Raw genomic sequence first — 14,764 nt, 5'->3', positions numbered from 1 at the left:
CAGGGGGAGGCGGGCGTGGGCTTACTGGATGGCAGGGGGAGGCGGGCGTGGGCTTGCTGGATGGCAGGGGGAGGTGGGCGTGCGCTTACTGGATGGCAGGGGGAGGCGGGCGTGGGCTTACTGGATGGCAGGGGGAGGTGGGCGTGGGCTTGCTGGATGGCAGGGGGAGGAAGGTGTGGGCTTGCTGGATGGCAGGGGGAGGAAGGCGTGGGCTTGCTTGATGGCAGGGGGAGGAAGGCGTGGGCTTACTGGGTCGCAGGGGGAGGTGGGCGTGGGCTTACTGGATGGCAGTGGGAGGCGGGCGTGGGCTTACTGGGTCGCAGGGAGAGGCGGGTGTGGGCTTACCGGATCACAGGGGCTCCCTGTTTGATTTTTGGGGGACCCGCCACATTGTTTCCGCAGCGGCGGCACCAGTTTACGTCCCACCGACAGAGCGCAGGCTCCCAGTTTCCCCACACCCTCGCCAAGGCCCGTGGACCCGCTTTTCTGAGGGCCGTCTTCCCCCGGGGTGTGGCGTGGGGTCTCCTGGTTCCGCTCTGCCTTTCCCTGAGGCTCGGTGACGCCGAGCACCTTTCCGTTCATGGGTCGGCCACGGTGTCTTCTTTGGAGAAATGTCTGCTCCAGCCCTTTTCCTTGGGTGCTGTCAGCCTGGTGTGGTCCCCATTTGTCTACTTTTGTTTTGTTGCCTATACATTTAAGAGTACGTTTTTAGTATTTGCCTCTTATTTTGGGATTCTTTCAAAATCTCTGAAACTTATCGTCCCCATATCCACGTTACTTAGGCCATGGATTTTCTTTTTCCTTTTAAACTAACTACCTGTTTTTTTCCCCTCTTGGTTTGATTGTATTTTTTACTCATTTCTTTCCTCTCAGCTCTTTCTTGTATCTTGTTATTTCTTCGCATTCATGTGGTTATTCTTGCTTCGTGGAGGACTCTCTGAGTCGTTTCCCTCCGAGAAAAGGCTGTGGGTGCTCAACTTGGCAGTGTCTCCGTGTTTGAAAGTGTCTTAATTTTGCCCTCCTTCTTGAATGATGGTTGCTTGGTTCAGAATCTTCAGCATTTCTGAAATTCCATTCCTTCGTTTGGCCAAAGGCCTTTTGGAAGGAGCCTGTGAAGGAGCCGTTGGTGACGGAGCGGCAGGGGGCAGCTGGGGAAAGGCAGGGAGCCCAGGCTGCGGGCCCTGCGGGCAGAGGCTGAGGAGCTTTCCGGGGTCAGCTGCCCTGTGTCCTCGGGCCGGAAGTTGGCCCAGGAGGCGGCTCCGTGCTCCGGGAGCTCCTGCTGCGTGTTTGCGGAGGGGCGGTGGCGGGCGCTCACGTCCCTGGCCTTGGTCCCACGCCGACCTCCGGGTGCGGCCCGGCTGGTGGGGGGTTGGGCAGATGGGGGCGTGGGCAGCAGAAGGGGAGGCCCTCACAGGGGCCGGAGCACGGAGGGCGGGAGGCCCGTCCTCGGGTGGGAGGAGTGGCGCAGGAGGCACGCGGCAGGGCCATCCGGAGGTCGGAGCCGGGAGCGGCGGCTGAGGGGCTGGCTCGGGTCGGGTCACACGGCGGGCAGGAGAGGAGCACGGCCGGGCTCGGCGCCACCAGCAGTGCTGTCACGTGGTTTTGTTAGCGGCACCCGGAAGCGCATCAGGACGTCGAGAGAGTAATTCGCTTCGTCACCTCACAACACGCGTGGTCGGGTCTGGATGTTGATGACGCACTGAAGGTGAATGTCAGGGCGTTGCCGGCTTCCTTTTTGGATACAAGTTACAAGTGGAGGGCTCGAGCCTGTGGCACCTGCTTGGGACCCTCCTCTTGTGTCCCCTTTGGCCCCGTGGGACGAGCCTCGGGCCGGGTGTCCCGAGCGGAAGGCGGGATGCTGAGACACGTCACTCCTGTGAGTCCCGTGCTGTCACCCGCCGAGCGCGGGTATGTCGACCACGCAGTCTTGCTGGCACTTAGGAGCACGACCGTGTCCGGCGTGGGTGACAGAGCACGGTGGTGCTCACCTGCCTTACAGCCGCGTGGAGCGGGGACGCTACCGTCACCTGGCGCGTGCTCGGACTGACCGTGTGTGCGGATGTGTGACTTTTTCTCTTTTCCTTTTGACCGCGTTCATTGAAGTGTAGTTTTAACGTCTGAATCTGAGAGTAAAACTTCGAAGCGTTTGTTACTCTGCGTCACGGGACTTGTCTCAGTACGTTTTGCAGTAATCGTGTTTACTGTGTCTCACGAGAGTGCCGGCCGGGTCAGGTTAGACACACACCTGTCCTCACACGGTCGGTCTGCGGGGCCGCTGGGGTGGGTGGAGGCTCTAAGAACAGCCCGGGAATCTGAAAGGGAGTCTGCTCGCGGCAGCATCCCAGCAGCACCCGGCTTCGGCGCCTCCTCTGAGGTTGACCGGAGTCGAGCGAGCGCGAGCACCCAGGTCTCTGTGCTGTGCTTGTTACTCTCTTGCGAGGTACGCGTGGCAGAACTGAGGCTCGGCGCGGGGTGTCTCTTCCCCTGGGTGCGGGGACGGGTGCATGTCTGCGGCCGGCCGGCCGCCTGCAGCTTCCCCCTCGTCCACGCCCGTCAGGGACCGTGAGATCAGGACAGACCTGGTTGGCGTCGACCTCACGCAGCCGAAGAGGCGCAGGTGCCGTGGGCGGTCGTGTGTCACCCCACGTTGGGGACGGCCCTGCTCTGTTTCCTCTCAGAGACTCTCGCGTCTTGCTCGTGCCGGACCCAGCGTGGAGGCTGCAGGGGACGAGCCCTCCCCGTGTGGCGCCCGTGGCTTGTCTAGTGGTGTTCCGCCTCTTGGGCAGATAAGACCCAAGGTGTGGACAGGAGTGTTTGCCCATTGCCACTGTGTGCCCAAGGGAGGCGAGGTGGGAGTGGCAGCTGGGACAGGACGGCAGTGGCCTCGCCGGGTCCCGGGCAAGAGTCCTGTTGCCATGGCCCTCCTTGGCCGGGTCCGGGCCCTTCTGGTTTATGCTGTCACCTTGGTGTCTTCGCCCCTGGGAATCCCGGCTCCTCCCCACCGAGCGCGGTGCCCCTTGGGAGCGGATCCTTCCCCGTGGTCGGGCACCACCGTAGGGAAGGTGTGCACTTGGCGCGGCTTGTCACAGACTTCTGCAGTGACTGCTGGCCCTTGGTGGGTGGGAAGTGCTGGGCCCGCAGCCGGGAGGAGGGCTGGGAGGGGTGTTCTCTCTGGAAGGACACGCCATCCTTGGTGGGTATTAGGGGAAGGCGGTTCACGTAGTAGTTAAACGTGCGCTCGCGATTTCCCGTAGGTGCTGGCGCGCCCTCCCCCTCGTCCCGCGTGACCCCCCGCTGTTACGTCCCCGCTGCCCCCACCGGGCCCATCGTGGGCCCTCTGCAGCCCCCAGCACTACGCGTTTGCGGTCGTTTCCTTAACTGTTTGTCATTCTGGATGAACTTGGGGATTACTTTGTCACAATGCACCCGTAAACGTTCTCCAGAAAGAGTGCAGCTGCACTACCTCTGTGGATTTGGGGACAGGACACATCCTCACATTGGTGTCCTCGTCCAGGAACACGAATGGTCCTCGGTTCGCACAGGCCCTTTGTGGGTAGTAGACGTGTGTTTAGACCCCTGGAAGCCCAGGACTTCTGCCTGACGAAGTACCAGGAAGGAGGTCTGGGGTCCCGCACGTAGGACGGCGGGTGCTCACACGCCAGCTGCCTCTCTTCCCTAGGTGCCCTATGAAACACTGAATAAACGCTTCCGGGCTGCTCAGAAAAACATTGACCGAGAGACGAGCCACGTCACCATGGTGGTGGCCGAGCTGGAGAAGACGTTGAGCGGCTGCCCCGCCGTGGACTCTGTGGTCAGCCTTCTGGATGGCGTGGTGGAGAAGCTCAGCGTCCTCAAGAGGAAGGTGAGAGTTGCTTCCGGACCGTCCCGTCTGCCCCCCCCGGTGCTCGGGCTGCGGCGTGGGTCCGTGGCCCCGGCCTCACCGTGTGCCCGGGCTGTCCCAAAAAGGGGCCGTCTTCTGTGGGATCGGGGCCACGGCAGAGGCCAGGCAGCCCTGAGGTGGGGAGGTGGGCTTTCAGGGCCAGGGTGCGGGAGGGGCGAGCCACTCCACGCCGTGCGTGCCCCGCGCCCTCTGTGGGAGTGGCAGGCCGGCTTCCAGTTCCACGCTCCCCATCCTGTGAGGCCGGGTCGTCCTGGCACCAGAGTGTCCCAGGTGCAGATGGGGAGACAGATGACTTCTTGCTTCCAGAGTCTCACCTCAGAACTTTGTGTCGGGTTTCTCACGAAGCTGGGAGAGCTAGGAAGGGTGTACGCTACGCCCAGCGAGAGCAACCTGGAAAATACCAGAAGCTATTGTAAAACATCTCGCTGAACGTGTCAAAGGGCTCACGAGACAAAGTTTATCGCCAGAATCGGAGGGCAGGGGACAAGAGGAGAGAAGGGCGGGACCCCCTGCCGCCCTGGGGACTGCATCACACAGGTGAGCCCTCTGAGGGCCTTGCTTCCCGGGGCCGGGGCCCGCTAGCACTGCTTGTCAGGTGAGGGTGCCCCAGGGGCAGACATCGCGGCCGGTTTCGGGACAGCCAGGTGAGCCACGACCCCTCCTCTTCAACTTGGTGCCAGCGGGCCCCGCCGGTGGTACCTCCAGGCGCCAGGCGGACCGCAGCGCTTCTCGGGCGGGAGACAGCTTCTGTCAGGGCGTCACATCTGTCGAGTAAGATGACCGGGCACACGAGACGTGTGGCCGAGGCACGGCAGAAACGGTGGACGCCGCGCGGTCTTCGGGGGTACGGTGTGGAGGCTGTCAGGCCCCGCCCGACTCTGCCGCGTCTGAAGAACAGACAGCTGAGACCATCCGCGGGGGACACAGGGGACAGGAAATATACAGTGTGAGTGGGTTTAAAGCGAACCAAACAGAACTTCGAGAGATTAAAAGTATAATAACTGAGACGAAAGACGCAAGTGTTTGCTTGTAACAGACTTTTCAACATTTAACAGTCAGACCAAGCTAAAGAGAGAATTTGTGAACTGGAAGGTAGGTGTGGAGAAATTATCTAGAATGCAGCACAGAGAGCAGGAGAACGCGAAAATGCATAAGAGGGTAGGAGGCCTGGGAGAATAGAGCAAAGACTTTGACCAGAGCCAAGGGACGGTGCAGGGGGAATGGCTGAGATTTTCAGAACTGCGGGAGTCGCCAGGTCAGAGTCCTAAATGGGACAAATAAAAATAGACCTACCTAGGATTTCACATTGTGAAAGTGAAAAGAGAGACAGAAAAATCTGAAAAGCAGCAGGAGGAAGAAAACCACTTCCAAAGGGTTAGCAGCTACCCTGGCAGCAGGCGGGAGCCGCAGAGGAGCGGACCGTGCCCGAGGAGAACGCGGGCCCGACGAGCGCCAGCCGGCTGTGACACCGGCGCCCCGCACGTCAGGTGCTCAAGAGCCGGCTGCCGTCGCGGACGGCGCCGGCACGTAACGCTTCCGGGGAGCCGCACAAAGTGTCACGAGAGGTAGTCGTGACATAACAGGTGGTTTACTTAACCGGGAAGCGAGTTCAAAACTACGCGTCTGGCAGCACAGCAGCAGAGCACGTTGAGCAGAAAGTCGCGTCGCGGAAGAGCAGGTGGGGGCCGCAGAGCCGTGGGTGTTGACTTGCCTCCTCGGGATGACGGATGCAGCCGCACCTGCCTCCGGGGCGTGTGTGGGACCCTCCCTTTGGCCCCGTCACCGGGCCGGGGCCGTCCCCTGCCGTCCTCAGATTTGTTCTTGTTCTTGCCTCCCGTCTGCGGGTGTTGGGGGCGGGGCAGGCTGGCCGCCGCCCCGTCCCGAGCGCCTCTGCGTTGCGTGTCGTGTCGCAGGCGGTGGAGTCCATCCAGGCGGAGGACGAGAGCGCCAAGCTGTGCAAGCGCAGGATCGAGCACCTCAAGGAGCACAGCAGCGACCAGCCCGCGGCGGCCAGCATGTGGAAGAGGAAGCGCATGGACCGCATGATGGTGGAGCACCTGCTGCGCTGCGGCTACTACAACACGGCCGTGAAGCTGGCCCGCCAGAGCGGCATCGAGGTGGGCCTGGGCGCGGGGCGGGGCCGCGGGGCCGCAGGGCCAGCTCCCTGGGGCAGGTCCTCCGGGTAGAGAGGCCGCCACCCGCACGCACACGCGCTCCCCCTCCGGTGGCTCCTGAAGTGACAGGCGGCTCCGGGGGAGGCCTGCCGAGGACCCCGGGACGTGCGTGCAGCCATCTAGGTTGGCACGCAGGGCCCTTGCTCCCTTTCCGGGGCCTCACGGAGCCGTGTGCACGTTTCTCTGGCCTCCGGGCCGGTTCAGCTGGGGGCTGCCCCTCTGCCGTTGGGCGGCGGTCCCTCTGGTCTCCTGAGGGCAGCGTCTACCGTGGCGGGGGGTCCATAGCACACCCGCCTCCCCACCCACCAGTCTCTGCGCAGCACCCAGTGGTGCCTCAAGCCTGTTCCTCCCACGCTTTTCTTTCCCTGACCTTCCCTGCCCAGTACAGCCGGCTCGTGCCTGACTGTCGGGGCGTCCTGTCCTCCTGTTTGCCTGGCACGGCCTGTGCACGCGCGGTGGTCGTTGGGCTTCTCACAGACACCCCGCCCTCCGTCTTCCTGCCCCGCGAGGGAGTGGCCGAACGCTCCTGGCCCCGAACGTGTGCTTTGACGGGGAGAGAGGCATGAGTCAAACAGGATGTGTACGGGGCGCACAGGGCACAGGGGCAGGAGGACTGGTGATTTTCAGAAGGTTGGTTTCGGGGGGCACCTGAGTGGCTCAGTCCAGCTCCTGATTTCTGCCCGGGTCAGGCTCTCACGGTGGTGGGTTTGAGCCTTGTGTGCGGCTCTGTGCTGACGGGGTGGAGCCTGCTTGGTATTCTCTCTGCTCCTCCCCTGCTCCCCCTCAAAATAAGTAAACATTAAGTAAAAAAAAAAAAAAAAAAAAAAGTTGGTTGGGGTGGGCTTGCAGAGATGAGGGGAGGGTCCCAGGCCCGGGAGCTGCCATATATTTGGGGCGGGTGTCTGAGCGTATGCGGAACTCATCGATTGGGGTTTCCCCTCAACTGAAATGTGTGCATGGTGGGGGGGTGGGGGTTGAGTTGGAGGCATTGCTTTTTTTTTAACGTTTGCTTATTTTTGAGACAGAGACAGAGCGTGAGTGGGGGAGGGGCAGAGAGAGAGGGAGACACAGAATGCGAAGCGGGCTCCAAGCTCCGAGCCATCAGCACAGAGCCCAATGCAGGGCTTGAACTCACAGACCGTGAGATCATGACCTGAGCCGAAGCCGGACGCTCAACCGACTGAGCCACCCAGGCGCCCCTGGAGGCATTGCTTTAATAGGCTCACCCTGGTTGCTCTGTGAGAACAGACTGTGGGCGGCAGAGGGGGACCGTACTGTGATTCACGGTGATGGCGGTGGTCAGACAGTGGACATCCTATGAAGGGGGCCCTGCAGCATTTCCAGGTGGAACCCAGGCTCGCAGCTGTTTGCAGCGGGAAGTGTAGGAGGACCCTCATGCCCTTGGGTGGGGGGAGGGCTCCCAGCAGAGTGGGGTGCCGTCACCGGCGAAGACGCTGGTGTATCAAGGTTCCTTAACGTTTAACTTCCGTCCATCCCAAGACGCCGTGGAGAGAGAGCTCCGGGGCCCCACGCGGAGCCTCGGTGTTGGAGGAGAGGCACAGCCCCAGGGCTGTCTCTGTGCGCCGTCTGGCTTCTCACGCGGGGCCAGCACCTGATCGTCTGGGACGGTTTCCAGCTTCCACGCGTGTTGCGCGTGCTGGCCCACCTCCACCGTCTGGCGTGGCGCCTCTGGTGTGACTCCCCCAACCCAGGGGCCACGCGTGGACCTCGGAGACCCCGTGGGCAGGAAGGAGAAAGATGCGAAGGATCCAGACTCAGAGGCTGCACCGGTCAAACACACAGGTGGACCCTGACACGCGAGCAGGGAGACCGCCTCTGAATTCAGAGCGAAGCTCGCAACCAGAGACGGAAGTAGACAAAGACGATCCTCGTGTAGGAGACCCAGCGTTTGCCCGTTAGGGAGGTCCTAGAAAAGAGAGAAGAAAATGCCAGAGAAACGGCGGAAGGAGTGGCTCAAGAAGACAGCCAACCTCTGAGACGCTGTGCTGGCCCTCGCCCCGCTTAATAAGTAGGAACACCGGCGTGCGAGGCGTGTGTGTGCGTGCGGCGCTTACCCGTCAGCTCGCGTCGGGAGGGCGAGGTGTGGGCGGGGCGGGAACCTGGGAGCACTGCGGGAGTCTTAGCTGCCCCCCACCGCCCCTGCGTGAGGACGGAGCCCTCTCTCACTGGGCCGGCCCTCCTCCGAGCTTGCTGTCCTGCTGCTTGCTCCTGCCCTCACCCCAAACTTGGCAGTCAGGACGTGGGGCAGGGGAGCCACGGTTGGGTCTCCGGCCGTGTGAGCTTGGGGATCCATCCGGTGGCTCCTGACGATTTGGGTGAAGCGGCCCTGGGGTGACCCACCCCAGACTGCCCTCCGTTAAGCTGCCGTTCGGAAACCCGCAGAGCTCACGGGCCGTGTCCAGGGCGCCGACCCCGGCAGTGGCACAACCCCTGCCCTTAGGTCAGCTACTCTTCTGCCCGAGCCTAGCTATTGCCTTCCACGGCGACACGCCCCAGCAGTCCCTGTGCTGGCCTCGGCCCTGGTGTGGCTGAGCCCAAGGGTCGCTGTGTGGTGGCACTCTGATTAGTATGTTTTCTGGTTACTTTTGCGATAAACATCTGGTGTTAACGATACTGAGCATCGTTAGCTGTAACGTACTGTTTTTTTTTTTTAAGTTTATCTGTTTTTGAGAGAGAGTGCCCACGCATGAGCAGGGGAGGAGCAGAGAGGAGGAACAGGAGAATCCCAAGCAGGCTCTGCACTGTCAGAAAGAATCCCGAGGCGGGGCTCAAATTCACACACTGTGAGATCATGACCTGAGCCAAAACCGAGTCGGACGCTTAACCACCGACTGAGCCACCCGGGCCCCTGTCCAGGATGTACTTCTTAACGTGCAGAAAGAAAGGAAAGTTTCTGGCTTTCGCTTTGGTCACGTTTACTTGAAAGTTCCCGTCTTCTACCACAGTCCTCCCTTCTCCAGACACCGCTTGTGCGAGAAGCAGGCCGCGGCCCTGGCTGCCGAGGCTGGGAAGCTCGGTGGTGAGCTCCTGACTTGGTTGGCCCCAGGGCAGACCTTACGTGGAGACAGCATGGCAAGAAAGCGGACTTGTCCCACACTTTGCCGTGCCAAGTGGCTCCGTGTGAGGCCTGCCTGAGGACACCGGGATGTGTGTGCAGCCAACGCTCGCCTGCTGGCCACAGGACACTGGCATGCAGAGCAGCACGGTTCCCCCAAGAGTTCAAGGGGGTTCGTGCTGGACGCTTCCCCTCCGCTTAGCGAGACACTGATCTTCAGTAACGGCGTTTGCTCCGGTCGTTCCAGAAGGGGGAGAAACTTCCCGCTTGACATTCATTTTCCTCACGCTTGTCCCTTTGGTGATGTGCAAGCATCCACTGTCCCTTCCCAGCCTGCATGGCCACATCCTTGTTGTTGGCGGTGCTCCAGCCCCTTGCTGGGGACGTGCAGGCCCCAGGCACCCCGTGGGCTCCTTCACTCTGGCAGACATGTGACGGGGCTAGTGGCTGTCCTTACCCCGAGTCCCTAGGCCTGCCTAGATCCGCCAGAGTGCAGCAGATGCGGCTGTGTAGGCTGCTTCCCCAATTGCACAGGCACCAGAGAAGGGGAAAGAGCAAACGTGACACACAGACCGCCCTACTCATCCACCCTCACTGCCCCTTCTTTAAAATCTCATTCAAATAAATCTTCAGAGGGAAAAAAAAAGCCCAGAAAATGAGGGTATGGATTCCCGGATCTAATTGTGAAGGGGTGAAATGGGGTCAGGCCTATGTTCCCGCCGGGAGGGGGAAGGTTCTAAACTGGGGCTTTGGTTTGGGGCCCACAGCTGCTCTTGGGAGACCGTATGTGGGCGCAGAACAGGCCTTGGGCGGTGTGTTCGGGCCGCTGTGCTCGGCCCAGTCCTGGGGTTGGCGTGCTGGGGCCGCTGTGCTCTGGCCGCTGTGCTCAGCCGAGGCTGGGGCTGGTGTGCTCCGCCCGAGCCCTTGTGCCAGGCTGGGCCCCGCCGAACCGGAGGGAGCACAGAGCACATGGGCCTGGGTGCGGGGGTCCCAGAGCCCAGCGCACTGAGCTCACGCTGCTACCCTCCCCTAAGGACTTAGTGAACATCGAGATGTTCCTGACTGCCAAAGAAGTGGAGGAGTCCCTGGAGAGGCGCGAGACCGCCACCTGCCTGGCCTGGTGCCACGACAACAAGTCCCGGCTGCGCAAGATGAAGGTGTGCGGGCGCGGGGCGGGGCTTGCGGGCACGGGGCGGGGCTTGCGGGCGAGCACCGGCGGGAACCAGCGCTTCTTCACCTGTTGGTTCAGAGTTCTGTGCTTCCGGTTGGTAGGGTGGGGGTGTGGGGTTTGGGTTTTGGTCACGGTGTTTGGGTTTTGGGTAAAATCCCTGAAAAGTGCGCCCCCTCTGCATTACGGTTTGACAAATGGCCTGAGCATGAGGTTCTGAAGGGGCGAGGTGCCGACTGCCTGCGTGTGCCGGGTCCCTCCGGCTCGCCCAGCCCCTCAGTCACCGGTACAGGAGAGCCCCGCCGGGAAGCGTTGTCCACCTGCCAAGGTGCTAAGTGCTAGGTTTTCTTGAGAGCTACAATACAAGCAGCTTAAAAAAGGGACACTTAAATTGCAGAATTTAAACGTGCTTACTGAAAGGTGTTGTCACCATGGGGCTTGCAGAAATGTTTAACTTCTATTAACCTTCCCCTGCCTCCGTTAGAAAAACTGTTTGTTTTCTGTTTTCTAAACCGAGCGCCTTTAACCTCTCCCCGGTTGAGCTTGTCGTGTGCACATAGTCACCAGCCAAGGGTGACGCTCTCTGCCACTCAGGGCCGCCAAAGCGAGCACGACGCGAAGACGGGACGGAAAAGTAGAGTGGCCAGTGGCTCCCCTAAAGAGAGTGAGGATCTTGGTATGGAAACCATAAAAGGAAAGCCAGAATTGGTATGTAACACTTACCCTGCGCTCCTGCTCCAGCCCCCACAGCTGTGCCACGCGGTGGGAACCAGGCCAGAAGGAACGTAGGCTTCCCGTCCCGACAGCCAGTTTCTGCAAGCCCCGATGCCTCCAGACAACACTGCTGCTTGGCCAGGGCACGTCCCCCTGGGCCGGGTCTCAGGCGGGGCCTCACGGCCACTGTGGGGGAGGGCGGGGGGGCAGGCGGCCGAGTCCGCGGCTGGCAGCTTCTTGTCACCGGCCCGTGCGCTGGAAAGCACGCGGACAGCCACCCCGAAGCGCGTGGGGCGTGAAGATAGGCTTGGTACGAAGTGCCGGCCGAACAGGGTAGAACGGCGAAGTACCCGCAGCGCCCGTATGTGTGGGTACGCGCGTACGCGCACGCACAGGCCGGGGAGGGGCCGTGCTGGACCACAGCAAAGCCCTCGGAGCAGTCAGAGACCCTAGGGGAGAAAACAGATCTGAGACCCGAGTTTCCCGATGGGTGTGCCGAGTGGGCGTCTGTTGACTCTGGTGTCCAGACGCTTCAGGGCGATCGGAGCGGCCGCGCACGGGCTGCGTGTCCGGAAAGCCAGTGGAGTCACAACCGTGAAGGCGCCAGGCCCCACCCCCCCCCCAGGTAGCACACGAGGGACGTTATTCAGCCGTGGGTGCTTGGCACGATCGCCTAGAATTGTGCTGGACTCTGGGCACCCGACTTCCAGTTCGTTTGTATTTGCCGATGAGACTGGAAGGTGAGCTGCGAGAGCAGAGCCGTTAAAAATCCTCGAACGCGTCCGCAGTGCAGTCATAGGAGCTGTCGTGGAACGCGCCGTGGCACTCTCACCTGGGACATCCGCCTGGTGGCTCCCCCCTGTTGTTAGAGCTCCTGGCGTCCCCTGAGCCCAGAGCGGCGATCGTCGGCCGCCCTGGGGAGGCAGGCAGGGCATCTCCCCACCCCCGGGCTTCCCCCCCTTGGCTTCTGCTGGTCTGACCTTGGAAGGGAGCGCGTCATTGCGGGTGGGACCTCCTTTCCGTTTACAGTTGGTGCCGGGCCCGCCACTCAGCACGTGGCATCTGCTCCATCCATTTGGGGGCCAGGACAGACCGCTGCCTTGGTGCAGAGGGCAGGGGAGGTGGGGTGAGGGCGGGGAAACCGCTTGCCCTGAGCACCTGTGTTGTGGACGTGTCGGGCACCAGGTAGGTGGTTCTCGGCACCTTTGCCTCCGACGGCCTGGCGGGCCCCAAGGTAGGTCCCGTCAGCCGGTGCTCTGCCCTCGTGTCCCTGGAGGCGCCCTCGCAGGGGTCCGGCTGAGACCCTTCGTCAGAATGTCCGTGTGCACGTTCGGAGGCCCGGGTGGGAAAAGTCCACGTGATTGGTAGACTCGAGTTACAGTTGAGCCACTTGGGGCTGGCTGACTGACTCACCACGTAGAACTCTGTCCACACCACCCTGCGATCCAGGTGCTACAGAAGACGGAGTGACAAATCGTGGAAAACCCAGAGATTTTCCTATTCCGTTAACTCCACTTACTCTGTTTCTGGTTGGAAATACTGAGTGTTTTCTGAAACCACAAAGATACTATAGTCTAAATTACTACTTTTGTAGAATAATCCAGCTTTTCATCTTAGATCACAGAAGTTAATTTTGCCTGCCTTCGCCCATCCCCAGTCATAGAGTTTGAACCCAAATTGGACCGGCATTGTTGAGATTTCAGAGTTAGCGTTTGGGCTTCCACACAAATGACCGTGCTGGTGCCGCACCCTGTCGGCTGCCCCTCACTGCCCCACGAGGCCCACCGGCCAGTGCTGCCCCAGACCTTGCGCCCCCTGTGCCCTCTGCAAATCCCGGCACCCCCGCCCTCCCCAGGGCCTTTGAACTGGCTCTTTCTCTGCCTGGAACACATGTCCCTGGCGTCCCTGTGCACTGTCCCCACCCCCACCCCACCCCAAGGGTCCTCACCCGTGTCCCTGCTCGGGGACCTGGGTTCTCTCCCCTGCTCCCCGCTTGGCGCTCCTGCTTCTGCTCCCCTGCGAGACACCACCTCCCAGCCTCTCCCAACCGGGTGTCGGGGCCTCACGTGGGGAGCAGGTTGAGGTGGACAGTGCCACACGGGATCCTGAGGCCAGGTCCCCGGGGCCGAGGCCGGGAAGTGCAGCTGGGCTAGGAGAAGGCTGTGACAGCGTGTCCACACGCTGACGCCTTTGTGCGGATGAAGCAGCCGGGATCGTGAAGGGGCTGGAAACTTGTCTTCGTGGGGTCGCTTCACACACACGGGAAGTCGTGCCACGGGCCCTCCGAACCCTCAGCCTCTGGCATCCTCGCCCTCAGGGGGTGCCTGTCCCGCCATCCCCGAGCCTGGCCCACGGGTGCACACGCAAGGCCCCGGCCCCCTGGGTGCAGGGCTGCTCCCGCCGTGCTGGGGAGGCATGGGCTGCAGCTGAAACTACAGCTTTGGCATCCGTCCCACCTCCCTGCTGGCTCGAAGCTCCCTCGGCAGGGCGTGCGGTGTGCGGCCCGTGTGGCGGGGCCGGCCCGTGGGCGTGGCTGTGTGGGGACGCTACCCAGGCCTTGTCTCGTCTTTGCCCCCAGAGCTGCCTGGAATTCAGCCTCAGGATTCAGGAGTTCATTGAACTCATCCGGCAGAACAAGAGACTGGACGCCGTGAGGTACGTGGCGGTGGTCTCCCGGTTCTCCGCAGAGGGCGGACTCCCTCCCTGACTTCACGGGGCAGGCCTTCTGGGCTCTGGGGGGTGAGGCGTGGAGTGTCCAGCAGGCCTGCCCTGACTGGCTGGGCCCTGCCTGTGACTAGAGGCCTCTCTCCCCGTCCCCAAGCAGGACGCTGGGGCTGGGCACCCAGGCTCCTTCTGTCTGGTGCACACGACCGTTCTGACACCATGAGGCCGACTTGCCGCGTGGGCGCAGGGCCGCGGGTTCTGCTGTGTCCACCTGTCCTGGGACGCTGCCGGCCCTGGGCTGGAGGACACTCCAGGCACAGCGATGTGCCGTTTAGGGGGTGGACTGAGGGCATGCGTGAGGGCAGAGGGGGGGGCCTCTGGGAAGGAGGCTGACACGCGGGCACGGGGACGTGGGGTCCCCAGGTGCGGCCTGTGCGGGAAGGCACTGCCCTGGGGCCCGACCCGTGGGCTCTGTGTCTCCCGAGAGTCAGGACCCGGGGGGGACGGACTGTCTCCGGGGCCTCCCGGGGCCGTGCCGGGGGCGGGGGGGACCGGTGGGCGTTCTGGCGCAGTTAGTGTTGCTGGGCTTTGGGTCCGTGTATGCCAGGGTCACTTGCAAGAGCTTGGGCAGGTGCCCTTCTCAGCTGGGTCGCTGCCTCTGGGTGTTCCCTGAGTGGGATTCTACGCTCGGTGCCTCGAACCTCACCTCCGACCCTGTGTCCGTGAGGAGGGGGCCCTGCTGAGCCGCGCTCCCAGCAGACCCTGGCCCAGGGCACACGAGGAGGGGGCTTCTTCGGCACTGAGGCTCTGGCATACGCTGTGAGCGCAGACTCTTAAAGGTAAAGCTGCAAACTTAGACGGCCCCAAATGTTGTTTTCTAGACACGCGAGAAAGCATTTCAGTCAGGCCGAGGGGAGCCAGCTGGACGAGGTCCGCCAGGTCATGGGCATGCTGGCCTTCCCACCAGACACGCACATCTCGCCCTACAAGGTAACACGTGCCCGTGGGCCCTCAGGGCTTGGGAGGACTTCGTCTGTGGTCACTTCCACGTTCGGAGTGTGGCCAGC

At 62.2% G+C, this 14,764-nt stretch overlaps 1 protein-coding gene across 6 annotated transcripts in view; it reads left to right on the top strand.

Annotated features, from left to right (window-relative positions):
• The window catches only part of MAEA (macrophage erythroblast attacher, E3 ubiquitin ligase), a 37,402-nt gene that overhangs the window by 17,564 nt on the left and 5,074 nt on the right, over window positions 1-14,764 (top strand). For 3 of the 6 annotated variants that reach the window (XM_042937134.1, XM_042937135.1, XM_042937138.1), the window contains 6 exons: window positions 3,680-3,862; window positions 5,815-6,018; window positions 10,186-10,308; window positions 10,914-11,027; window positions 13,612-13,688; window positions 14,579-14,687. In XM_042937134.1, coding sequence (XP_042793068.1) covers window positions 3,680-3,862; window positions 5,815-6,018; window positions 10,186-10,308; window positions 10,914-11,027; window positions 13,612-13,688; window positions 14,579-14,687 — 810 coding nt within the window. Of the gene's footprint in view, window positions 1-1,551; window positions 1,706-3,679; window positions 3,863-5,814; window positions 6,019-10,185; window positions 10,309-10,913; window positions 11,028-13,611; window positions 13,689-14,578; window positions 14,688-14,764 lie in introns of those variants that run through there. The other 3 variants (XM_042937137.1, XM_042937136.1, XM_042937139.1) reach the window with 3 other exon arrangements.

The sequence above is a fragment of the Panthera leo genome, chromosome B1 (assembly GCF_018350215.1).
Source record: "Panthera leo isolate Ple1 chromosome B1, P.leo_Ple1_pat1.1, whole genome shotgun sequence".
Classification (NCBI taxonomy): Eukaryota; Metazoa; Chordata; class Mammalia; order Carnivora; family Felidae; genus Panthera; species Panthera leo.
Note: the sequence above shows the minus strand (reverse complement) of the source record. Positions and strands in the feature narration are given on the sequence as shown.